The sequence below is a fragment of the Rattus norvegicus genome, chromosome 18 (genome assembly GCF_036323735.1).
Source record: "Rattus norvegicus strain BN/NHsdMcwi chromosome 18, GRCr8, whole genome shotgun sequence".
Lineage (NCBI taxonomy): Eukaryota > Metazoa > Chordata > Mammalia > Rodentia > Muridae > Rattus > Rattus norvegicus.
Genome location: NC_086036.1, coordinates 29,955,793 through 29,981,125, shown reverse-complemented (window position 1 = coordinate 29,981,125; position 25,333 = coordinate 29,955,793). Strand labels below are relative to the sequence as shown.

At 41.7% G+C, this 25,333-nt stretch overlaps 1 protein-coding gene and 1 long non-coding RNA gene across 3 annotated transcripts in view; one reads left to right on the top strand and one right to left on the bottom strand.

The window, feature by feature from the left end:
- Diaph1 (diaphanous-related formin 1) overlaps window positions 1-25,333 on the top strand; it is a 99,392-nt gene that overhangs the window by 39,155 nt on the left and 34,904 nt on the right. For both annotated transcript variants that reach the window (NM_001395102.1, NM_001107393.3), the window contains 7 exons: window positions 335-451; window positions 1,433-1,548; window positions 2,260-2,324; window positions 3,986-4,165; window positions 5,356-6,054; window positions 6,715-6,829; window positions 7,302-7,310. In NM_001395102.1, the coding sequence (NP_001382031.1) occupies window positions 335-451; window positions 1,433-1,548; window positions 2,260-2,324; window positions 3,986-4,165; window positions 5,356-6,054; window positions 6,715-6,829; window positions 7,302-7,310 (1,301 nt within the window). The remainder of the gene's footprint in view (window positions 1-334; window positions 452-1,432; window positions 1,549-2,259; window positions 2,325-3,985; window positions 4,166-5,355; window positions 6,055-6,714; window positions 6,830-7,301; window positions 7,311-25,333) is intronic.
- LOC120098325 (uncharacterized) lies at window positions 372-19,533 on the bottom strand. Its single transcript, XR_005496485.2, has 3 exons — window positions 19,297-19,533; window positions 15,460-15,541; window positions 372-510 (listed from the first exon to the last, which is right to left on the bottom strand). It is a non-coding gene; the product is annotated as an uncharacterized LOC120098325 (long non-coding RNA).

Genomic DNA, 25,333 nt, shown 5'->3' with positions numbered 1-25,333 from the left:
GTCCATCCAAATCTCTGTACACCTCCTACAGCACGATATCTTCCTGAGCTGTGGGGTGGTATGCAGAGCCCTCTGGACTGACAAGCAATAATACTATTACACAGTTGCCTACCTGCCACAAGTGACTTTGATGTGGTTCTATTTTTAGTTTCTTCAGTATGTATACTAGGATCCTGTGTTTGTGGACAATGCCACTCTTGGTTGAATGAACTAGTGATGTTTTAGGAACAGCTGTTGTAGTAGAAGTGGTATCTTGATACCCTCTGTTGGTTGACAAGAAACCTGTCAAACATCTTCTAATTACTTGATTTCCTTAGCCTGTCCTTTTTTCTACTGACTTTGGTGAAGTTTTCCAGATTATTTTAAACACAGTGAAAGATTCCAAGGCAGAACCACACTTCCTGTCTATCTTGCAGCATCTCCTGTTGGTCCGAAATGATTATGAAGCTAGGTAAGCTGATAATGTTGCATCTAAGTGGAAAAGCAGCATCCTTAAATTCAAAGATTGTTCTAGAAAGGTAAAAAGAAATGAAAAAAGACTGTAGATTAGATTCATTAGTCACAGATATAAAGGAAATTATCAACAGCTTGATTAACATACCAACTGCTTTAATTCAGTTGAAAGGTACCTCTTTGGATAGGTAATTGTGTATAAAGTAAAATGTCCTTAGGAGGAAGTGGGTAAGTGGGCTGAGGATGACAACAAAGAGATGGAAACTTAAAGTTGTTTCTGCTTTCTTGGAAGTAGAGATCGGCCGTTGCATGACAAGGATCATAAGGCTGGAGTCCAGCCTGGGTGTTGGGAAGCTGTGTACTGGCGGATGGAGAGACGGCTCAGTGGTTAACTAAGCATGCATGCTGCTCTTGCACAGGACCCACCAGTTCCCAGCCCTCACATTAGCCACACAAACCTCCTGTAATTCTGTGTGACACTTGTGACCTCCATGGCACTTTTATACATGTACACAGATACACGCAAAGAAAAAGAAATTAAGTGAGTGCATGTGTGTATGCACATGCATGTTAGCATTTATGTGCTTGAGGTTGAACTCAGCATGTTCCACATGCTCAGTACATGTTTTACCACTGAACTGCAGCCCCCAACCTGTAAGAGCTTTTGGGTATCTGAAGGAGAGAATGAAAGCTGATCTAGAGAGGAGAATTTGCTAACACAGCAGTAAGGCTTCAGTTAGCTTCATCAAAGCTCTTCCTGGAGTGTTTATCCATAATTCTTTTTTTCTTTTTTCCGGAGCTGAGGACCGAACCCAGGGCTTTGCGCTTGCTAGGCAAGCGCTCTACCACTGAGCTAAATCCCCAACCCCTTCCATAATTCTTTTTATTGTCAAAGCCACTAACTCTTCTTGATCCAGAATACTTCTGGAAGATACATTTTTTATTTCTGTTTGATAAATTTGTTTTGTTTCTTTCATAGGCCGCAGTACTATAAATTGATTGAAGAATGTGTTTCTCAGATAGTTCTACACAAAAATGGAACTGATCCTGACTTCAAGTGCCGGCACCTGCAGATTGATATTGAGGGGTTGGTTGGTAAGCGTGCTTTTCTACCCAGCTCCTCAGAACACTCAGCACTTGGACCTTTTGTTTTCATCGTTCAGTGAAACTTTCAGAGAAATCCTTCTAGTCTCTATTTCAGTTCTTTCTCAGTACACCCTCTTTGCTGGCATTGTTTCATCCTAAGTTTATTTCAGCACAGTGAAAATCTTGCCTTTTTTTTTTTTTTTTTTTTTTTTTTTTACAGGGACTTCAGGTATTTTCTGACTCTGCTGGTCTTAGAAGCACAAATGTCACACAAAGGCATCCTTCGTGTGATTTCTTTACCTTGCACTTTGAAATACTAGGCTAAGGGCCAGCATGGTGGCAATAAGTAGATGTGCCTGCATGTGGGCCTGAGGACCTGAGTTTGTGCCCCAGATTCTGTATGGTGGCAAGGAAGAACCACTTTTGATAGTTGTCATCTGACTTGCACACATGTGACATATACATACATAGACACTAAATACACACAAAATATGAAACAACTATATAAATAAAACTTAGAGGAAATTGTAAATTGTACTTAACTGAAACTCACATTTCTTGGTCTAGTGCTAGTGCAAACCATTAGGAGTGGCGTCAGCAACCCAAGTGACAGAAGAGTGCCCTTGAGTGTGTTTGAGGCTTAGGAGCAGAGACATCAACTTCGGCACTGAGACTTGACTTACTGCATTGTTTTCAGATCAAATTGCTTTTTCTTTTCAGATCAAATGATTGATAAAACGAAGGTGGAAAAATCTGAGGCCAAAGCTACAGAGCTGGAAAAAAAGGTGTGTATGAAGGCATAGGACTAGAGTTACCTTATGTGTGAAACTTGGGTTCATTCTCTAGCATCATCCACAAATATGTGTATATGTAACACACACACACACACACACACAAATAAATTTGGGATATATCTTTTTTCTTTGAAGATAATTAAGTTTTTTTGTTTTTTTTTTTGATATTTGAGACAGTATTGTCTATGGTATTTTAAAAGCATCCAGAATCCTAAGGTTCCTAGAGGAAAGTCTTTTTGTTAGTGGAAAAGGGGGTATTGGTGTGAAATGAGAAGCTAGAGGTGGTCTTGTGTAGTGTTTGGGCCACCAGACAAGACAGCAAAGACAGATGGTATTCTATGTAAGTGTGCATCTCAAGTTACTCCTAGGACTATAGGAACTGGAGTACGACTCAGTTCCTTTTATCATCTCTGTAGTACTTAAGGATTCCTTTTGTGGTTGGAATTGTGCACTGTAGCTGTCCTGGTTTATGTTAGTTAGGGTTATTATTGCTGTGACAAAAAGATTTTTGAGGGAGGAAAGGGTTTATTTCTTTCACATTTCCATATAAATGTTCATTATCTAAAGCAGTGAGGGCAAGAACTCATGCAGGGCAAGAACTAATGCAGAGACTGTAGAGGGGTGCTCCTTACTGGCTTGCTCCCCATGGTTTACTCAGCCTGCTTTCTTATAGAACCCAGGACTACAGGGATGGCCCCCACCCACAATGGGCTGGCCCCTCCTACATTGATCACTAATTAAGAAAATGCCTTATGGGGGTTGGGGATTTAGCTCAGTGGTAGAGCGCTTGCCTAGGAAGCGCAAGGCCCTGGGTTTGGTCCAGCTCCGGAAAAAAAAAAAAAAAAAAAAAAAAATGCCTTATAGCTGAATCTTACGGAGGCATTTTCTCAGTTGAGGCTCCCTCCTCTCTGATGATCTAGCATATCAAGTTGACATAAAACTAGCTAGGATGTGGTTAAAGGTCTTTCATGTCTTAGGTTAGGTGGCTTGGTTGTTAGCTATTAAAGTAGGAAAACTGAAAATGATATCTCATTCTCTTTTCTTTTAACTTTGATGTTAGGGTCTTGCTTGTTAACAATCTTGCTGTTCTGCCCTTCTCAAGGCATTACTTGGGAGGTGGTCAGTGAATAGGGCAGGTGTTGGGACAAAATAGTAAGTTATAGGGACTGTGACTTATGATTATAGGGATTATCACTTATTCCTTAATGGAATGGAGGGTATCCTAGCTTGCTTTGTGTTGTGGTGATCAGCACCAGGACCGACAGTGACTTGGAGAGAGGAACGGTTTATTTCTTCTTACACACCACAGTCTGCCGTCAGGGAAGCCACGGCTGGAGCTTGAAGCAGAAGCTAGAGGAATGCTGCTTACTATTCTCTTCCCATTGGCTTGATCAGCTACCTTCTTTACATACCCCAGGTCTACCTGCCTAGGGATTGCACAGCCCATGGTAGACTGAACCCTCCTGCAGCAGCTAGCAGTTAGGACGATGGCACACAGACAGGAACCACAGGACAATCTGATTCGAGCAATGAGTCATTTGAGGTTCCCTCTCTCAGGTGACTCTAGGTTGTGTTAAGTTGACAGCTGAGGCTAAGACCGAAAGCTTCCTGGGAGCCTGAGCTGTGTTTTCTCTTTCCCTCCCCTTCCTTAGTTGGACTCAGAATTAACAGCCCGGCATGAGTTACAAGTAGAAATGAAAAAGATGGAAAATGACTTTGAGCAGAAACTTCAGGATCTTCAAGGAGAAAAGGATGCCTTGGATTCTGAAAAGCAGCAGATCACTACACAAAAACAAGACCTGGAAGCAGAGGTGTCCAAGCTGACAGGAGAGGTAATGTTGAGCAGGGATGGCAGCGCGCCTGCAGCGCCCTCTACAGCTCAGCTCTGCTGGCTCTGTAGCTTCCCGATGGTGCTAGATCAGATGGTGCATGTTTCTGACAGTCATTTACTATTTTTAGTCTTGTTTTGGGAACAAATAATATGTAAGACAAAAATTTAGAAAATAACAGAAAAGTGTAAAGTGTTGTAAAAATATAAAAATAAAAAAGTATCTTTTACGCCCACTTGGTCTACACCGCAGTGCCCCAAAATATCTGCTGGATATCTTAAGTTTCAGTCAGCAAAGCGTCTCACCCGATCTGCTCCACACACTGCCGAAGGCCTTTCTCTGAGCCTGGCAGCAATCTCTCTACCTCTCTAGTTCCCAAGTCAGGTTTCCATGCCACAAACACATCCCAACTCTGTGGTGACCCAGACCAGCCGCCACACACTTTCTTACACTTAAATCGCTATATGAAAGAACACACAACACAATAACCTTTGGCTCAATTGATGATATAATTGCCCATCTAAACATACAAAGCCCAATACACATCCATCCCTTAAGAACATTAATAACAACCTGTAAATACACAGAGCGGAATCTTAACGTCACCTGCCATATTGTCCTGCCACAGCTTCTCTCCCTGTCCCTCCCTCCTTTCTGTTCCAGTCTCCTCCTCTTCCTTCAAACTTTTCTCCCACCCATCCTTCCTTCTAGTCCAATGACAGGCCTCCTTCTATCTTGTACCTGCCTTACCTGTGACATCATCCCACAGTAAAGAATGATAAAAGTTACTTACAGCAGTATCCAGAAATAACTAATACATTTAGGGGTAAACACTAAAATGTTGACTCGCTTTCCTGTCTAACTTAGTTTATGCTTCTGACAACTTCACTCTCTTTGCTCTGCACTTACAAATGCTTAGACGACTTGCAGTCCTTCTGCCTTGTTTGCACAGTTGTGGGGCTGCCTGCATGTACTTCAGTTTTATACGGAATAAACTCAAAGCACACTTAAAATAAGAACACAAAGACTTGAGTTCCAGTTTTGTGACTTTGAGAAGAGTCTTGTGATCTTGTGATCATTCAGTCTATCTGTAGTTAAACAGAAATTTGGGTTAAGTGATTTTTAGGTCCTTTCCAGCTCCAGTCGTCCTTGAAGTGGGGTCAGAAGTACTTACTTGTGTGTTGCTTCTTTAGGTTGCCAAGCTGTCAAAAGAACTAGAAGATGCCAAGAAGGAAATGGCTTCTCTCTCTGCTGTGGCTGTTGCACCTTCAGTTTCTAGTAGTGCTGCTGTTCCCCAAGCCCCTCCTCTGCCTGGTGACTCAGGCACTGTTATTCCACCTCCCCCACCCCCACCCCCTCTCCCTGGAGGTGCCGTCCCACCCCCTCCTCCTCCTCCTCTGCCTGCAGGTACTGGTATCCCTCCACCTCCTCCTTTACCTGGAGGTGCTTGTATATCCTCTTCCCCACAGTTGTTTGGCAGTACTGCCATTCCCCCACCTCCTCCTTTGCCTGGAGCTACTGCCATCCCCCCACCTCCCCCTTTGCCTGGAGCTACTGCCATCCCCCCACCTCCCCCTTTGCCTGGAGCTACTGCCATCCCCCCTCCTCCTCCTTTGCCTGGAGCTACTGGTGTACCACCACCTCCTCCCCCTTTACCTGGAAGTGTTGGTGTTCCCCCACCCCCTCCCTTGCCTGGAGGACCAGGACTGCCTCCTCCTCCTCCCCCCTTTCCTGGAGCACCTGGCATTCCCCCCCCACCGCCTGGTATGGGCGTGCCTCCACCTCCCCCCTTTGGATTTGGGATTCCTGCAGCCCCAGTTCTGCCATTTGGATTAACCCCCAAAAAAGTTTATAAGCCAGAGGTGCAACTCCGGAGGCCAAACTGGTCCAAGGTAAGTTTTTCTCCTTGAGTAGATTTTAAGCTACTTTACTTGCCTTATGTTTTGTGCATGGGTAGGCTACACAATGTTAGGACTCATCTGCCCATTCTTAAGTTCTGTATTTTTGTTTATATAACATCTATATTTCAGACGTTACCACAGAAAGATCTGTGGGCCCTGCGTGAATATGTCTCAATTAAATGTAACCTCACTTAAGAAATACATTTTGCCTTTTCTCTGATCATATGAGCACCATGGTAACTTAACATTTAACATTTTATTTTACTAGGGTGCAATTGATGGAAATTGTGCTCATAAACCCTGTGGTCTGGTCAGTCTTTTGCTTCTAAAAACTAAGTAAAACATAGCCAGATAGAGCAAGGTACATTGGAAATAAGACTTTAATGCTTCTGAAACTAGAAGGTTTGGGGGCAGGAGGAAAATCAGCATAACTATTATTCTTGATTCTTGACTAATTACCAGTGAGCAGACCAGAAACATTATCTCCTGATCCCCCATGAAGGGCACAGCTACTGTCGGATTCTCAGTCAGTCACAGGGTAGTCACCATTGTTGAGAATTAGAGTTCCTTCTGTTGGATCTTAGTCACTTTTGCAGCATAGGGTGTTCAGAGTTGAGCCGCATAGCTCTCATCACAGGTCTCTTCCTACAGTTCGTGGCTGAGGACCTTTCCCAGGACTGCTTCTGGACAAAGGTGAAGGAGGACCGCTTTGAGAACAATGAACTATTTGCCAAACTTACCCTTGCCTTCTCTGCCCAGACCAAGAGTGAGTGCCCTCCTTTTAAGTTCTAGACAGGGAGAGCCTAACATTTCCCTTAAGTGGGTTCCCTTGCTTTTCCCTTCTCTGGGTAAGGGTAGAAAATGGAGTGTTAGGATGAAGAGACGTTGTTTTTCATTCCCAAGAGAGAGCAAAGGTTCTTGTATTATGGGGTTCCTGGGCTTAGGAAAGAGAATTGTTACTTGTAAATATTTTGTGTCTGTATAACTAACAGGGATATAAGACTAAGGGACCAAAAGCTCAGGTTGGGCCCATTTTGATAGTTATATCGAATGGTTTATGCTTCTGTCTGAAAGTGTCATGTCCAGATAGAGTATTTAGTTAGTAGGGGTTGGCAAGTACCTTTGAGAGGTTGGGTGGCTAAGCTACAAACTGTTGTTGGTAACCAAGAACCATGTGTAATTCCTGTTCTTTCTTTCCACTATTTGATGCTTTCCCTCCTGGCCCTTGGCTTCTGCAGCTTCTAAAGGTAAGAATGCAAAAGAGCCTTTTAGTTGGTCGGTTGAGTACTAGAGAAAAGGATTAGATAAATGTAAAGGAATTTCCCTTTTGAAGGTGGAAGTTAGAGATTGAAGGGTGGTTGATTTGCTAGTTTTTTTTCCCCTTTCCTCCCTAGAGCTGCAGAAGACCAGCATTGACAGTGCTACAAGGGAGAAAGTTGGCTTAAGTGGCCACTTCATAAACTGACTATCTATTTGGCCCACAGTGAAGTCTTAGGAGACAGTAGATTGTGTTTCATATGTGCAAGTACAAACTGAATAGTTAGAGAGCTTTCCTAAGGTTACATTAACCAGATCCAGGTGCTGTGACTTCTAGCCTATGGTTTCCTTATAAATAATAATAATAATTCCTCTTCATCTTTTTCATCTTCCTCCTCTTCCTCTTCCTCTTCTTCCTCCTTTTCCTCCCCCTCTTCAGTGTGCATGCCTTTATTTTAGAACTTTAGAAGGAAGGGGTTGAACTCTTAAAATTTGAGAAGTAGGGAGGACCCAGACATGTACAGTGTAGCAGCAAGGTTTACTTTGTTTTCAATGATTGGGACTGCACAAGGACATCAGTGAGAGCCTTGGTCCTTAATACCTTCAGAAGTAGTTCTAAGTGCTAAGCCGAGTACTGAGCCAGTTCACTGTGCTGTGTTGGAGGCTTGGGAGCTGAAAAGTGAACCCAGATTTATGTGCGAAATACTCTGCACTGAGCTACAGTTCTCATTACTGAAACACGTGTTTCCAAACCTCTGTCTAAAACACTAATGGTACAAGAGAATGAGATAAATACACACTATTCTGCTATGAATAATAGCTCACAAGTGACATGGAGATATGGGCTAAATAACATTCTAAGCCTCCTAGTAAGTTCAAATTTATGACCTTGAAGTTTATGGCTTTGCTTCACAGAAGTTTGTGCTTTTCCTGTGACCCTGGGAAAGCTTAGAAACCTACAGAGACTGCATTATTACAATGCTGCAGAGATTAGCATTGCTTTGTTTAGGCACAGACATCCATTGTTGGCAGTGATGTCTTGTGAGGGCAGGCAGAAACTTAGATTAGGGAAAGCCAATTAGATACTGTTGTAACATATTCAACTCTTAACAAAACTGGTCAAGGTGAAGAGATAAGCCATGCTTATCTAGTGTGGTGGAGGCCTTGACAAAGTGTTTTCAGCATAGTAGCTGGTCAGTATTAATAAGGAATTAATAAGGAATTCTGTAGACACAAGATTTTCTTTCTTTTTTTTTTGAAAGGTTTATTTATTTTGTGTGTACATTGTAGCTGTCTTCAGACACACCAGAAGAGGGCATCAGATCCCATTACAGATGGTTGTGAGCCACCATGTGGTTGCTGGGAATTGAACTCAGGACCTCTGGAAGAGCAGTCAGTGCTCTTAACCTCTGAGCCATCTCTCCAGCCCAAGATTTTCTTTATATCACATTATTTCTTTACATTCTAAGCCTGATTTTCTTTCTGCTATTTGCTAAGTGTATCTGTATCCTCTATATGTTCTACTGATACATAAAAGTTCAGTGAAGAAAAACAATCTACCCTACACACCTGCTTCCTATATACTCTAAGGTGCCTCCAACCACAGCTTTATTAACTAAAGTTCAAAATATGTGTACCTCTGCTGAGACTTTTGACATCCACCTACAATCCCAGTTTCTGAGGACAATGAAGCAGGAGAATTGCAGTTCATGACTAGTAGGCAGCTTAAGGGCAGGAACGTTTAAGTGGTAGAACACGTGCCCTGGATTCAATCCCTCGTACCACAAAGGAAGGGAAGGGAAACAGGGAGAACGTGTGCACCTTTTATTAAAAGAAAGAAATGTGTGTTAAGATGGATGTGGCTGGTTCTCTTTCAGATTTAGTTTCTTGTTTCTAAGCTTTTTTCTTCCTGTAAATCGGGAATTTACCAAATTCATCCCTTGCTGGGAATGTATAGGATTTGGATTTGATAGGTACCTCCCTGTCACTTTCTCACTTTGTTGTGATCAGCAAGGAGTCTTCTATTCGGGACTCTGCTGATCCTACTTTTAACTCCTTGGGAACATATCTAGTATTTAAATCCTATTTTCTTCTTTATTAAAAGAAGCAGTGTCCAGTTAGGCTTAGGTCAAGTCCAGCTTCATTCTACAGCTTGTTGCTGTTGATGGAGACTTCAGAATGTGGGCAGCAGCAGGGAGGCTGGCTTGTCTGTTCCTCCTGCCCTGCTTTGTTTTGGCTTTAGGCTTTGGTAGGAGCCTGTTGAGAGTCAGTAATCTTCCCCAACAAGGACAGAGGGTATTTGTCATTTCCCCGTAACTCTCTTCTGCCCACTAGGTGGCACTCCCCCAATTGTATCTTTATTAGTGTTTACAATATTTTTTTTGCTGTTACTGGCTGACCTGGAAGTCACTGGGAACTTGTCCCTCTGGGTCCTGAGTGCTGGGGTTACAGGTGTCAAACACTATGCCCAGCTAGTGTTAGGGAATTTCATACCTTCTACTGTTTAAACCTCTAGAAACAAGATCGTAAGCGCTCACCCCTGGTCAGTGAGTCTTTTGGCAGGAAGACGTCTGTTTTGTCCATTTTTAGTTGTGTATTAGAAGCAGAGGTACTGTGCACACACCCACTGGGGGTTGTTAGCTTTTCCTTATTAGCTTGCTGTGGATTTTGAGTAGGGCAAGACTGTTGGCACAGAGCACTTAGGAAGTTCCTTGTGATCTATAACCAAAAATATACCTGTTATCTGGGTCTTAAGGGATCCAGTTTATGCTGGATAATTCACTTACATGTATTTTGTGTTGTTGGCTCTCTGAGCTGTGGTGTAGAAACGAGCCTGTAAGAATTCTTTCTTATACTCTGACGTATATTGAGGAGCTACAGAATTTGATATTGTGCTGTTTTTTGTTGCCAGGAAGCTCCACACTTCTCCATCTCTCATATTTCAGATCCTGTGCATCTCAAATATTTTGTTGTGCTCCTTAGACTTCACTGTTGTATGAATGATGTGAGATGAGGCACTGCTTTCCCTTTTGGCCTCTTGTCTTTTTCTTCTGTTGTCCTCACCACAGTGGAACAGAAGTCAGGTGCTGCCCACTTTGTTCTCTGACGTCTCTTTCAGACACCACTAGAGCTCAACAGTGTGGAATCTGACAGCGGTTCGTATCACCCACTTCCCTTGTGGCAGCATCTATCGACTCTGTTACTCTTGAGATCTGGCTTGAGATTCTGGCCATTCTTCATTCTTCAGTGCTACAATATCATTCTCAAAAATTTACTTAGTGGGTCCAGGATGTGTGCACATGTGGTCACAGGACAACTTTCAGGAGGTACCGTATCAGACTCAGATAGTCAGACTTACTGAGCCATCTCACAGCCCTGAATTCCCCAGTTCCTATGTAAAGGGTTGTGATTCTACTAAGATTCCTGCTGCACATGTCCCAGTTTCTGATCTTAACCTCCACCCTTCCTCACCTGTTCTTTCCCATGCTCTTTATAAATAACTATAGCCCTTCCAGAAGCTCACTGGTTTACCACCTGCGCTGGTCCTGTCTGCTTCCCCATGCTCCATTTACAGTACTGAAGAGCAAAACCGGGGCCTCACACATGCTAGTCAAGTGTTTACTACTGACAATGTGTCTACAGCCCGTTCTCCTCCTCTTTTATTATTATCGTGACCTCAGCAAAGCTCTGGGCACACTGGAACTTTCAGCCTGTTCTTCACCTTGACAACTTCACTCCTCACCTAAACCTCCATGGCTACACATAATAATCATTCCTCTGGTATTTTCTCTCATCGAGGGCCTCTCTCATCTCATCATGTTTGATTGGCAGAACCATGATTCTTGTGATTTCTATCCTGTGCACTGGATCTGTAGCTGTGTATCTCTGAATAGTACTCGAAGAGACCACACACTGGGGCACGCTTTCTTAGTAAGTGTTCTTAGTTTTATCTCATTGTCTCTGCTTGCTCCTCATTCTCCTCTACTCAGTCTGTTCTATTGTTTGGCACTTAATACAGTTGTGTTTTACTTATTTTTATGTATTTTTTCGTTTGATTTAGTTAGTTTTTAATATAGGGTCTTGTGATTCCCATACATACCACAGTCCAGTCCAGCCTCACACTGTGCAGCCCAGGTTGACCTCAAACTCAGTCTTTGTGCTCTTCTCTAAGCTGGCACATGCTATCCCACTGACCTTTAAGCAATCCTGGTTTTTTGCACTTGTGGTGCACTTGTACCACAAGCTTATACCACCATGTTCCCCATTTTCTGTCTTCTCTGTCCCTGTGGTCCTATCCAAAGGCGGTTCCTGAATGAGAACCATCACTGCCACAAATGTAGAATACCCTGAAAATTTACAACAGTCTCCCTCCTTCTCTGTGGTGACCATGCTTAACCATCCATCCCTCTTATGTACACGCTATTTACGTAATTAATTCAGATTTAGTTGCTGTAAAAAAAATCAAGGGACACTTCAAACAAAACCTTATTGAAAAATTAAGAAGCAGTTATAGTAATTGCGTAAACATACTTGTTTTTACAGCAAACTGATTCCATATGGTAAATACTGTTCAATATTTTGTGTAACATCCTTTACCATCTCATGTCATATATAAATTTGCCTCACTTTTTTAAGTTTCTTGTTGTCTATTAGATTATTTCAAATGGACAGTTGTAGTCTGTCATATAAGAAAAGTTCTATACATAACTGAGCCCTCCTTCTTGAGGATTTTGTTTCAGTATTTTACAAGCATGACCACAGGAAAGTCCTGTTTGTATACTTTATATCTCTGCATAGTGGTTTCGGAAAGGTGAAGTTTGTACCCATTCATACTCCCACCAAAAGTAAGAAATGGTCAGAATTTCTGGTGAGGGAAAATATATCCTGTTTTAATCTCTTTATCATGAAATTGCAGCAAAGGTTTTCTCTCGTACACCAGCTCCTTCCTTGTCTGTACATCGACACTGGTGAAAGCAAAGTCCACTTCCGGTCTCAATTTCTGCTTCTGTTACTTCTCTCCCCGCTTTCTTTGAATTTGCTGTCCTTGCACAGCCAATCATAATCTCTGATTCTTGTTTCCACAACTTTCTATGGGCTTTTGTTGCTGTTTTTGGCTGAGTTAGGTTTTTTCCTCTTTATTTTAGGTACCCAGGGTCAGATAGGAGAACCTGATGCTTTCTTACAGCCAGTGCTTGGGAGCTTAAACTAGGTGGAAAAGTTTGTAATTTTTGCTTAAAGGCTTGGTCACATTTACTAGTAGAGATTTAAGGGAAGGTGTCATCAGGTTAAGATAATTTAACTTGAATTCCTTCTAAACTGCAGGGATCTGAGAATCTGTCAGCTGTAGTGCTCTTCTCCTTTTCGCCACCAGATGGCACATGGAACGCCCTTATTTTTGATGTGTCATTGTGACGCTGGGTTGTGATGCAGGCACGCTAGAGAGCAGCCTCCTGCCGCTGTTGGGACATACAGACTGCTACGACACTGCCCTCTGCCGGCCAGGAGGTTTATTTGTAAGCTGTTCAGTAAAATTAGAACAAGATGCTGCCTGTCAGATTTTACCCTTTTACAGAGGGATCTCGTTCCTGGGTGCAGTTAGAATCTTGCTTCTTCTTAAGAGTGAGATCATTGTTTCTTTGGGAGTCCTGAGGCTGGATAGAGTTTGCTTTTTAGACTGATAGCCTCATGAAATCATAACCTTCCTTTCAGGGGGCTTAAAGGGAGGCCTAGTGTAGTGAATTTTGTACATATATATTCATAATCAATATCTGTCAAAGTTTTTACTGAAAAACTACTTCAAACATTAGAACTCATCCACTGCTTACATATTTTTTAAAAGACTTTACTGTCTGATAAATTCCGGTGTTTGCCTATATTGCAATATTAGAGATAAGCACAAGCTGAAACTGTTATTCAAACCCAGATTATCATCTGACATTTATAGACCTTTTTTTTTTTTTTAAATACATTGGTGTTCTGCCTCCATGGATGTCTGTGTGAGGGTGTCTTATCTCCTAGAACTGGAATTACAGACAGTTGTGAGCTGCCATGTGAGTGCTGGGACTTGAACCTGGGTCCTTTGGAAGAGCAGTCAGTGCTCTTAACCGCTGGATTATCTCTCCAGCCCCATTTTTTAAGGGCCTTTTCAGTATATTTACTGCCATTTGACTATTTAAGTGTCCATTAGTGTCATGCAGTCTCAAGCATTAGTGTGCGTAAAGGTTTGAAGAGGGGCATTTGCAGTTAGAACTACTGGTTCTGTCTCCAGAGAACATGAGTAATGAATCGTGCAGAACATGCATTCTAGCACACAGATTATGGTTTGGCTTGGTGCTTACTCAATGTTCATTTTTCTTCTCTGTCTTTCCACTGTCTGCCAAAAACTAGAAGCTACTTTCCACTATTATTTTAGTAGCATCCCATTGCCTGTATCAGAATAGCTGTACATGTTATCTGGTCCTTAAGGTGGTAGTATGAAATTAGAAAACAGGGTTTTTTTTTTCCTTCTACTGACTGCTGATAGACATTATTTAGGTATTTGTTTTTATAAATTTATTTTTTTGCTATTCTTCCTTTTGGATCTCAGAAGCATCATAGAAGGATTTTTTTTAAAATTTTATTTCATGTATATGAGTACACTGTAGTTGTCTTCAGACACAACAGAAAGGGACATCAGATCCCATTTCAGATGGTCGTGAGCCACCATGTGGTTGCTGGGAATTGAACTCAGGACCTCTGGAAGAGCAGTCAGTGCTCTTAACCTCTGAGCCATCTCTCCAGCCCATAGAGGGATGTTTTGAAGTTCCCTGGGGTCAGCGAAGATTTGAAAACTTGCGATTAGAAGTTGAGTGGGTTGGAGAAATGGGTGCAACAAAGGAATTGTAGAAACAGGAGGACATCAGTATGGGAGAGTGCGGGGGGCCCTGCAGGCATAGTCCCTGAGCAAGATTGGCTACACTCTTACTGTGGAGATCTGGAGAGCAGGGGTGTTGTCCTGAGAAAGAACAAGGTCTCTAGGAAGCATGGTAGAACTAGGCTGTGCTACATATTGGAGCACTCTTGCTATCTGTTGGAACCAAAAGCTGCTACCTTGGGAAAGCACACTGATCTGAAGGACCATAACGTTATACTCTATAAGAATTCTAGAGCCTGAAGCATCTTGTTTGTTGTTACTGAACAACAAGAAGTTGGGAGAGTATTTCTGCAAGGAGTGTTTGCTCTGGCTTTGTTTGTGCTTGTATCTGTTTGCCAGCACAGGTATTTCAGTCCTGAAGACCCCGTAAAACAACCTCATTCCTAGTCAGCCTTTAACTCCAATTCTCATGCTCTTGAAATAATCATGCTTTTATTTTTAATTGCTTCAGGTTTTTTTTAAAAATACAATTATGAATCACAAATACAAATATAAATTCTTGTCCTGTGTTGACCAAAAGATAATATTCTGCCTATGCTGCCCCATACCTTGAGGCTGTAGCTTTAGAATTCTTCATGTAAAAAGCCTTAGTCACTTACAGTCTGTCTGTTACTGTAAACACAAGAATATATCAAAAATAGAGGACTAAATACTTTGTTTTTTTTGCAGTGCTGTTGACATTGTCCCACTTGCTCCAGCTCCAGTTTGTGTATTTGGCCTCCTGTTCTTTGGGTACCTCTTACATAGCACACGGCCTTCGGAGTTGGCTAAGCTGCCCACACCAATTGTATAAATGTACAGCAGCTCATCCTAACAGCTGTGCTGTGGACACAAGAGACCGACATTTTCTGCCAGACGTAATTCTGGATTATGAGCTGAGCATGCACTGAGGCAGGAGCAGAACTTTGTATCACTGATGGCACCCTGCTTGCACTCAGGGAAGGGCTAGTGCACCTCATTGTTTGCTTGCTTTTTATCTCAGCTTTTTGTTTCCCTTTTTAAAATTTCCCTTTCACAATTTCATTATACATGTGCTTTGATTTTATTCTCCTGCATTGTCCTCTCTTATCCCTCCCTGTTGAAGTCCCTCTTCTTCCCTGTCCTGTTTTATGTCTTTCTGTTTGTGTCCCATTGCATTTCATTAGTGTTTCCCCATGTGACCATTTGTTCTTAAGATAATTACTCCAGAATATATTACCCTGTATTTGTACCATCTCAAGACTTACCCATGATCCAGAAGAATGTCTGTGGCACGAGGTTCGTGGAGAACCAAAAAGCAGGGTTTGGATGCCCTTTGTTTACAGGAGACTGTGTGGAAATAAAAGAAGGGTAGGATTTTTGTTAATATTTCTAAGTAGATTTTTTTCCTGTAAATTTACAATAATGGAATATTATTTTTATAATAAGAAAAAAAGAATTTGGAGGGAAATTGGCTATATTCAAAATGCTTGAACACGGAGTTTCTAGAAGTTCTTGAGTCCAGTTATTGTCTACAGAGCAGAGTTCAGCAAAGCAGGCAACAACATCTGGTTCATTCTCCATACTGATCCTGGCTTAAGTTAGCTTCTTTTTGAAAAAAAAAAATCAGATTCTAATATAAAAAGCTTTGCTTTTCTCCAAGATCCCTGGGGCAAGGGAATCCCATTTAAGTGAAGGGACCCTCTTCTGCAGAGTGGAATGGAACCATTCCCCTCTCCTGATCTCACTGCAATTAAAATCCTACTGTAAGGATCAGTGAGTTTCTTTTTAGATCTATTAGATTAGAAGTGTTTGTGTGTGTGTGTGTGTGTGTGTGTGTGTGTGTGTACACACATGTACACATTTGTATTGTCAAGAAAACCTGCAAAAAGTACTTCCAAGAATGGCTTTTTTCTAATCTGCTTGCAGTTTTCATTTTGGCCACGGTGTGTGCGCAGTTGAGCCATTTTGGCTCAAGTTCCAGATTGTGAGGTCAGAGCCTAGGGATTGGAGGAGAAGATCAGATGACTTTCCGTAACTCTGACGAGGTCCTGCCCCTCCTCCCCTCCCCTTCTCCACCCTTTCCTGGCTCCCAGCTCTGAAACAAAGAAGGGAAAAACAGCAATTTGATGAAAACCAGCAGCTGCTGCTGCAGACTGCAGGCTGGGGGCTGGGGGTTTACTCCATCTGTCTCTTTTTTTTGTTACCCTGCTACTTCCCTTCCCCCAAGGCCCGAATAAAACATTTCTAGAATCCTTTGTTACAGAGTGATGTAGAAATATGTAGTTCACCCCATATTTAGGTGTGCGTAGGTGAATGGCAGAGATAAAATTACCCTGGAGCACCTTAAAAAAAAAAAAAAAACGGCTGCGGCTGCTTGCCCTCCTTGTTCTGTTTTAAGCCTGACTGCCTGTTTACTGTCAGTACACTGCACCATTTCTGTAATGCCTGTGCGTGCTAGCTTAGTTCATGCCTTACCACAGAATCAACATGTCCTTTGCTTATTAAAACCTCATGGCAGGTGAATGGTACACTGTGACCTGGGATCTGCTGGGTTCAGAACCTAGTACCTGCTGAGAGGAGGAGGGAGTGACAAGAAGGCAGCATGTCCTCTAAGGGACAGCTATGCTGCTGTTTCACTGTCCTTTGAATTTTTACCAGTGAGCAGGATCTTGGTTTCTTCGCAGATGGCATGTCAAGGGAGAAAGAGATGTAGGACAATATGTAGGTTAGAACAGAATGTAGAAATAGGTCAGTCAGTGCTGACTATTGACCTCACAAATCCTGATTCAAACAGACTAAAATCCATGACATTTAAGTTAAAATCATTATGATAATGGTAGATTGGGTATTTTGAAAGCCATAGTCTTCTAGAACTACGTACTGAAATGTTTACAGATGATGTTATGTTACAGATTTCTAAATGGACAGGGGTATTAGTAAAAATGAACTGGAACAATAATTTATCATTGTTGGTGTATCTTACTGTATTAATCTGATGGGAGATTTTATTTTCCTCATAACCTGAGAAAAGACACATTGGATGTAACACCTTGTACTTAATGCCCTATCACATGCCCTAACCTGCTGTCCCCTTTGCATTATCCCCATCCTGTTCCTTCACTGACAGGAGGAATCCTTGCTTGGGGAGGTGCCTGTCTTTCCAGTCTCCACCCACCACGCCCAAGCTCTTCTCCACACTCCTGAATCATGGTTCTGGGTGTGATGGGAACGGAAGTGAGAAACTCAGTGACTGTAGTGTCTGAGTGACCACAGGATTTGTGAGTTGCCAGCTTCCGACTCTGCTTTTCTGCGTCTCCTTCACATTTTCTCTCTCCCCACCTTCTGCCCAGCTCTCAGCATCTGGCTGGCTTTATTTTTGTCTCCTGAGTTCCTCCATTTCTGCTGGATTGTCTTATTCCTTCTCACAGCTTGCCCCTCGTACGCCCTATCTATGAGAGGTAGCAGATGAGTGTGTGCTCTGGTCAAGAGGTCAGTGATGATGATCAGGTTCCCCTGGGGCATGGAGAACTGCTCTTCAGTTATCCAGAAAAGCATGCTGTTTTCCCCTGCTGTGCTGTGTACTTATACATAGCTTTAAAGTGCTGGGTTTTTGTTTTGTTTCTCATATAGCCTTAACTATAAGGGATGTAAACTAAAAATTTTGTACATGGACAATATCTCAGTAACACAAAACTGGACTCTTCATCTTCATCAGTTCATGCAGAGTCTAATAGATATGTGGTTCAGTGTATGATACTATCACAGAAATTTTCTCAAGGGTATCATAAGATATTAGATAAGTTTTATCTGGTTTTTTAAATGATTCTTGGCTCATGATTCTTTTATAATTCCTTGAAAGAGATTATAGTGGTGCCAAAGTACCTCACCTGTCTCCATGTATTTACCAGAGTAGCCTTGAGCTTGGAGTGACCCTTCTGCCTCTGTCTCCTGAGTGCTGGGATTACAGGTGTCTACTCACACATCTGGATTTCCACCTATGTTTTTATTACTTTTTGCCCCAGTGCTTGCAATCAAATTCAAGGCCTCAAATATGTCATCCCCCAAACTTCATGCTCAATCTGCTTGGCTCTTGGAAAATGCTGTGTGGATGTGGTGCTTCTGTCCAGTGTGTTTATCTACTGTCATCCTCTCATGTTAAACAGCGGATAGATGGCATGTGATGGAGAGCCACCGTCCCTCCTTTTATGTTTGTTATCTGACTTACTCGAGGGAGGGCGTTCCCTGTGGACAAGAAGCAATGCCTTGTTTTGGGCATACAGAAAGTAGTGTTTGCATCCTGAATAACTGGTGAGGATGAATGAGGTGGGGTTGCTTTCTAACAGCCTGCACCTTCCTGCTGTGTGGATGTAAGTAGTTTTCCTGCCAGTCTCTTCCTCAGAGGTGCTTTCCCAAAGTTGCTTATTCTGTCCTACTTACTCATTGCCACCTGCGATTCCTAAGAGCCTAATTTCCCAGATGTCAGGCAACTCCCACTCCTCTGTTTCCTGTTTGTAGTCTTCATTGAGAGAAGCCAGTAACAGGAATTCCTGGGGAAGTGACAGCTCTAGCCGTGGGACTCTGGGGGCCATTAGGTCATTGCTGAAGTTGGGGGATAGTGTGCTATAGAAGGATTTCCTTCCTTCCTGTGAGCTCTTAGAAACGGTTTCTAATCACAACTGAGCAATCGCTATGACTCGAGTCTGCTCACTTTGTACCTTGATTCTGTTTTTAGAGACTGAACAAAATAAAATATTCATACACACACACCCCTTGTGCCTTAATTTCTGCTCCTTGTACTTTGAATTCAACATAGATACCCAAGATTGTAACAGAAATGACTTGTGCTCAGGATTGTTTTTATCCAAAATAATCAAGAAAGGAAAAAGAGTCCCTATGTTAGACACCAGGGGGTGCCCTTTCTCTTCTTGTCACTGCCTGGCACTCCCTTCTGCATTCAGCCATTTTAGACTGGTTGTTTTTGCCCCCCAGCTAACTCCATTTTGTGTTGGTGACGCAGGAAAATAAAAAGAAAGGTTAGGCAAGGAGAATCTGATTGGAGGAGGGAGAAAGACAGGCTGAAACACAGCTATAGGCGGACTTACTCAGCAGTGGCTCACCAGGGGCACACCTTGCTGTAGGCTGCTGCCTGCACCCTGAGCAATCGATGCTGCAAGTCCCTGCCAGCTGAGCGAAGAGGGAGTGGATGCCAGCAACAGCAGATGCTGAGATCGCAGGCAGCCTCACGCCTCTGCATCCAGACTCTGAGGGCCGTGTTCACGTGGTTTTTATAGTTACCTGGAAAGAAGTCAGTTATCCTCATAAGTCCAGGAAGCATTTTTTATTTAAAAAGTGTTCTTAAATGACTGTGCACATATGTATGAAAAGAGCCACATAAAACATTCTTGATCAATTTTAGAAATCAAAACTGTGGCCTGGAGTTGGCTCAGCACTTACTTGCAGAGGACCCAAATTTGTTTCCAGCACCCATGTCAGGTGGCTCACAACTGCCTGTAACTCCAGCTCCAGGGGCATCAGAAGCCTCCAGCCTCTACAGGTACCAGCATTCACATGTCCAGGCTCACACACATAACTAAAAATAACTGAAATCTTTTAAAGAAGAAAAAAGCACATACATACCTGTGTATCTATCAATCTTGTTTTATATACATGGATCAACTTCTGCTACACTCATTACTAGTAAACAGAGCTGAGCTTGTCACTCAAACCTTTAGTAGTTCAAAATGTGTGTCAGAGAAATATGCACTTCCCATATCCCGTGTAAATTATTTGTTATCAACTGTGGCATTTAAATTTCTGTTATTTTATCAATCTATTTATTTGAATCAGAGAAACAAAAACAAAGCCTACAAACTGTAGTTGGTTAGTAAATGTAGGTTTCTTTTCAGCTTTTGGTACCTTTTAAAATATTGAATATTCAAAATATATGGCACTAGTTTTCATAAGAATACTTTCATGCAAGAATATCTTGTACCGTCTTTTTAATTTTTATCTTATCGTTTATTTACAGTCTTTTAAAGGAAAGACAGAGGCTGTCTTAGGTTGGGATTGAGAACATCAATCCCTTTTATAGCTAGACTTCCCTTTTATAGGCGTGGCTTTTGAACTGAAGAGTATTCCAAGGATGTATTAGACAGGATGCCGGACACAGCAGAGTAAGTGTCATCTGAGCCTCTTACCACCAAAGCCTTAATGCAGACTGCTTTCAGCACAGACCGTAGCCACGGAGATATGAACCACATCTTTCTTATGAATTCAGGCAGCCCTTTTAAGCTTTGGGACCGTGTGTTACCCACTGCTAGTCACTGTGTCCACAGGATGGATGATTTCATGTCCTTTAGCTTTCCCTCAGGTGCGACTGTACTTAGATAAGATGCTTCATGAGACCTAAAGAGTTAGCACTACTGGATGGGCTATTTCACAATGTACATCGTAATCGGGTGTGTTTGTTACGGCTTTGTTATAGCTTTTAGACTGCATTTCCTCTGCACACCCTAGTGTTCTCTTTAGTGATTTCTGAGACTAATTCAAAGACGGATGAGATAAAACCTCTTGCTTGGATGTTCTTACTTTCTGAAATAAGTGACTCTCATCTTCTGCAGCCATAGCCAACAATCTAGACCTTTGCTCTAGAGAAGAACACAGCACAGAAGTTGTAGGTTCTGGCTTACTGGCAGAGCTGGCAGGGCATCTCTAAAGTTTGTTCTTTGGAGATGATTAACTCTGTACCTGGCTTGGAAGCTGTAGGTCTCATTCTACAGAAGCATGAAATCAGGGAGTCAGCTGAGTGATAGTGTGTGTGTGTGTGTGTGTGTGTGTGTGTGTGTGTGTGTATGTGCGTATGCGTGTATGTGCACGTTCATGATTTTTTTTTTTTTTTTGCAAAGAAAATTCTCCCTGTTTGAGTGGGAAGTGTGATTTTTGTGGGCATCTATCCTTACCATAGATAACATAGGGCTGGGATCCACAAGTCTTGGCAAGGTTCCATTTTGTTGCAGTGCTTGGAAGGTGACAGGCATATGGGAGTGTCCTATGGGTTCTTCTGCATTGTGACTGTTTACTGCTGGTTGTCAAAGTCTTTTTCAAGTCAGTGCTAAACCGGAACTGTCTAAAGATGAAAGAACCCCAAATTTGGGGAGACTCTCCCTCCAGTCTCGGGATGGCGTGCCCCAGGAAACACGAGTAGCCGATCTTGATGTAACAACAAGAGGTAGCTTTATTAACGAGATCTCGGGCTGTCACGTATCTCACGCAGGAGATAGAGGAGCCGACCTCGAGCCTCTAAAGGCAGGGGTTTATATAGGGAAAGCCAGGGGACTTTGCGCGGTTATACATAATTGGCTGATTCAAATGGTGTACAGTTACTTTTGGCGCGGAGTTACGTCAGCAAAGAATACGTGTAATCTAGCATCTCAGCAATGTAGGTAGGGTGACTTATTTCACTCAGCAGGGGGATGACTCATCCTCAGGGAGTGAAGGAAGGGGAGGGGGTGGCTCCAGATGGCCAGTGTCCTTGGGGGCTGATAGCCGGGCCGGTGAGCCCTATCTCAAATTCTCTCAGGCATGTCAGGACTTTGTTTGTGACTGACTTTTTGAAATTTAACTCTTCATTGTGAGCATGTGAATGATGTGTAATGACAAGAACCGTGTTTTTCTCACAGCATCCTGAAGGGATAAGTTAGTGATATCATTCTACCAAGCAAACTTTTTATCTGTTTTCCTTCATAGTCTTTGTCTGTGAATATGTAGCATGTTTGATGAGGTGGGGGTATGTCTTGGTTGAAATGTCCAAATCTTATGTATAGGTCAATAACATTTTGTTATTTTTTGTTATTTTTGAGACAGGGTTTCTTTGTGTAGCCCTAGCTATCCTGAACTAGCTTTGTAGACCTTGTAGGCCTTGAATGCTGGGAGTCAGTAGATTTTTAAAACTGAAATTTAAATTTATGTAATCAACTCCTAGATAAAGAAACAGAATGTTACCAAGACCTATGTGCCCTAGAAATTCCCTTTCATTGACAGTTGGTCACCCCCAACCCACTGCACCCACTCTCCTGACTTGTAGCATCACAGATTCCTGTTACTTGGCTCCCACTTGTACAGCATCTCTTCCTCTTTGCTCTCCCTGACAGTATATATTGTCTTCTGAGTTAACTCAGCACCGCTTTGAAAGAGCAGATAGCTAACTACAATTCAATACTGCCTGCACCAAGGCTGCTTGGTTATATTATTTGTCCCACAGTTCTCAAGGCTTCTCTATCTGTAAATAACCAAGTCACAACCTTCGCCCTTACTCTTCACCTTTATTTTGTAAATATCACTGCCAGCCATTGTCTGTTGTGTATTGATACTTTAAATAGTGAGGTAAGGCTATTGTTCATATTACTAACAGTCTTCCTTCCTCAGATGATCCTTTGGTTCTTTTACTGCTTATTTTCTTGGTATTAAATATAACAAAACCACAAAAAACTGTGCACTCACCTCCTGCAATTTCACTAAACATTTCAAGTTACTACACTCACAAATAAGACAATCGCCGCATAAGTATTTGAAGTCTAAGACTACCTATTTTGAGTAGAATCATTTGTTTACTACGTAATTCTTGCTGCTTTCATGGAAATCACTGTGTCTATCATATTTCAAATTATTTTGCATCCAACAAGACTAGAAAAAGCAGAATTAAATTATATTCTTAATTCTGCTTCAAATGATTTCATTCTTTGTAACAAGCGTGATAGCTTATATTTAAATAATACTGTCTCCAAACTCTCATGTATGTCCATTACTACACATATATACACAATTCAAATTGTATATTATTACATGTATGTAATTATATGTGTAAATGTGTTATATATAATTTGAATCTCATCACAAATGAATAAGCTCAGAAAGATTCTACTGTCTCTACTTTACACATACATAAGAATTACTAGATAATCTTTCCAAAATTTCACAGTTGTCAACAATTGGAGAAATGCTTAAGCAATGTTCTTGCCTCTAAATTCTATGACAGTCCCTGTATTACCACATCCACAGCAATCATTTTCCCTCTAGCTGTTTGCTTGGGATAGTCTTCCTGTCAGACAGAAAATAGGTCAGTTAAGGAACTGCTTTACAGTGAGGACCTTTATAAACTACAACTCAGCTACTTTCCCGAGGTCCTTAGAGCTGTGATAAACCTTCCCAGAAAAAAAATCAGCTGTCCTGATTAAGTTTACATTAGTGAACACTGTAATTTGCCTGTCTCCCCTTCGTTAGCATGCTTTAGTTATGTGCTTTTGTGGATTTCGCTGTGGCGTGTCTATACATATATCGTACACTCATAATGCTCACCCAGGCCTCTTCCCAGGCCCTAGTAGACCTCCTTCTTTTTCAGGTTATAGTTTTTTTGTTTAAGTTTTTACTTAAATACTCTATTTGTCTTTTGTGTCTGGCTTATTTTGTTCAGTGTGTGCTCCAGTTCCATCTTCTTTCCTGAAGGTGACAGGATTTCATTCTTCCATTGGCCTGTGATTTTCAGTTGTCCCACTTACTCTGCAGGCTTCCTTCCCAGCATTCATCTGCTAGAAAGTTCTATCCTTGGTTTGAGGAGTCCTCTCCTCTAGATTTTCTGCTTGTTTTCCATGGTGTATACTTTTGCTCCCTGCATCTGCTATAAATTGTTAATTGGAGCTGAAGAGTTAATCAAATTCAGGCTGTCTTTATTTGGTTGGGTTTTGCCAAGATATCTTGTTAATGGATATTGAGTTCTGTAAATCCTTCTGTTCAGAAAGCACATAATATCTGATTGTCCCTTCTGTGTTGCTAGCAGTTGCTGGTATTCATAGAGTTGTATAGCAGTGATGATTGCAAAGGGTTATAAAGAGCTTGGGGTTATGAGTCTTCACATTTACAGTGACTGCATGCCTTAAGAAGTCCAGGGCTTCAGACAACCTCTCGTTCAATGCTGCTTACACCAGGCTAACTGGTCTACAAGCTTGTGGGGACTCTCCTGTGTCCACCTCTGAACTCTCATGTGAGGGCTGCGACTTCAGGCATAACTAATGCATCCCTCTTGATGTGGGTTCTGAAGAGCAGAACTTGGGTCCTCATGGACAGTCATTGAGGTATCTCTTGCCTGCAACTCAACCAACTTTTGTGAAATGTCATTGTAGGTGCTTTATATTTCTATACTCTTCTAATTGTTTGTTGTTGTTGTAGTTGGCTCATAATTCATTCATAGATTCCTTGAGTTTTTTTTTTTTTTTTTTTTTTACATTAACAACCATCTTTCAGTGGTAAGAGTATTGTTTCCCTTTTTCCCTTCTTTATTAACCCCTTCGACAGTGTTACTGGATGCAGCTGATCTTGATGACCTCCGCCTCCAATCTTGGAAGTTTTCCTCCTTTACCATGAATGTGCTTTTTGCCTTCTGTTTTTGGTAGATTCCTTAGTCAAATGTATAGAATTCCTGTCCATTCCAAGTTTGCTTAGAGTATTGCTGTAAATAGGTGTTGAATTTGGTAAACTGCTTTTGTGTTGTGAGGATCATATCTATTTCCTGTGATCTATGATCGTGGTGAAATGTTTTAACTAAGTACATTTGAATTCCTTTTTTAAAAAAGTCTTAAATCCCTAAAATAAAACTAGGGCATGCTTGATTATCCTTTTCATTTTATTTGACTGAATTAAGTTTGCTGTGTTTTGTTTATGAATTATTTTCTTAATGCTTTCATATTTGGGAATTAAGGTTTTTGTCAGATTCACAAAAAGTATTTTTCTAACTTGTGGAATTATTTTCCATGAAATTAGAGGCATTCATTATTTATTCTTTAAATATTTGAAATGTAATTAGCTGGCAAAGTCACCTGGCTCAATTAAGAAATATTTTTATGTGTGTATGAGTGTTTAGCCTGTGTATGTCACTACACACTGTGTGTGCAGTGCCCATGGAGGCAGAAGTGGGTGTCGGATCCTCTGGGACTGGAGTTACAATGTGCTGTGGACTGCTGTGTGGATGCTGGGAGCTGACTTAAGGTCCTCTAGAAAAGCGGCCAGTGCTTGTAGCCACTTAGCTTGTCTCTTCAACTCCAACTGAAAAAAGTGTAAGCTTTACTTCATGATTATAGCTCAATTCTA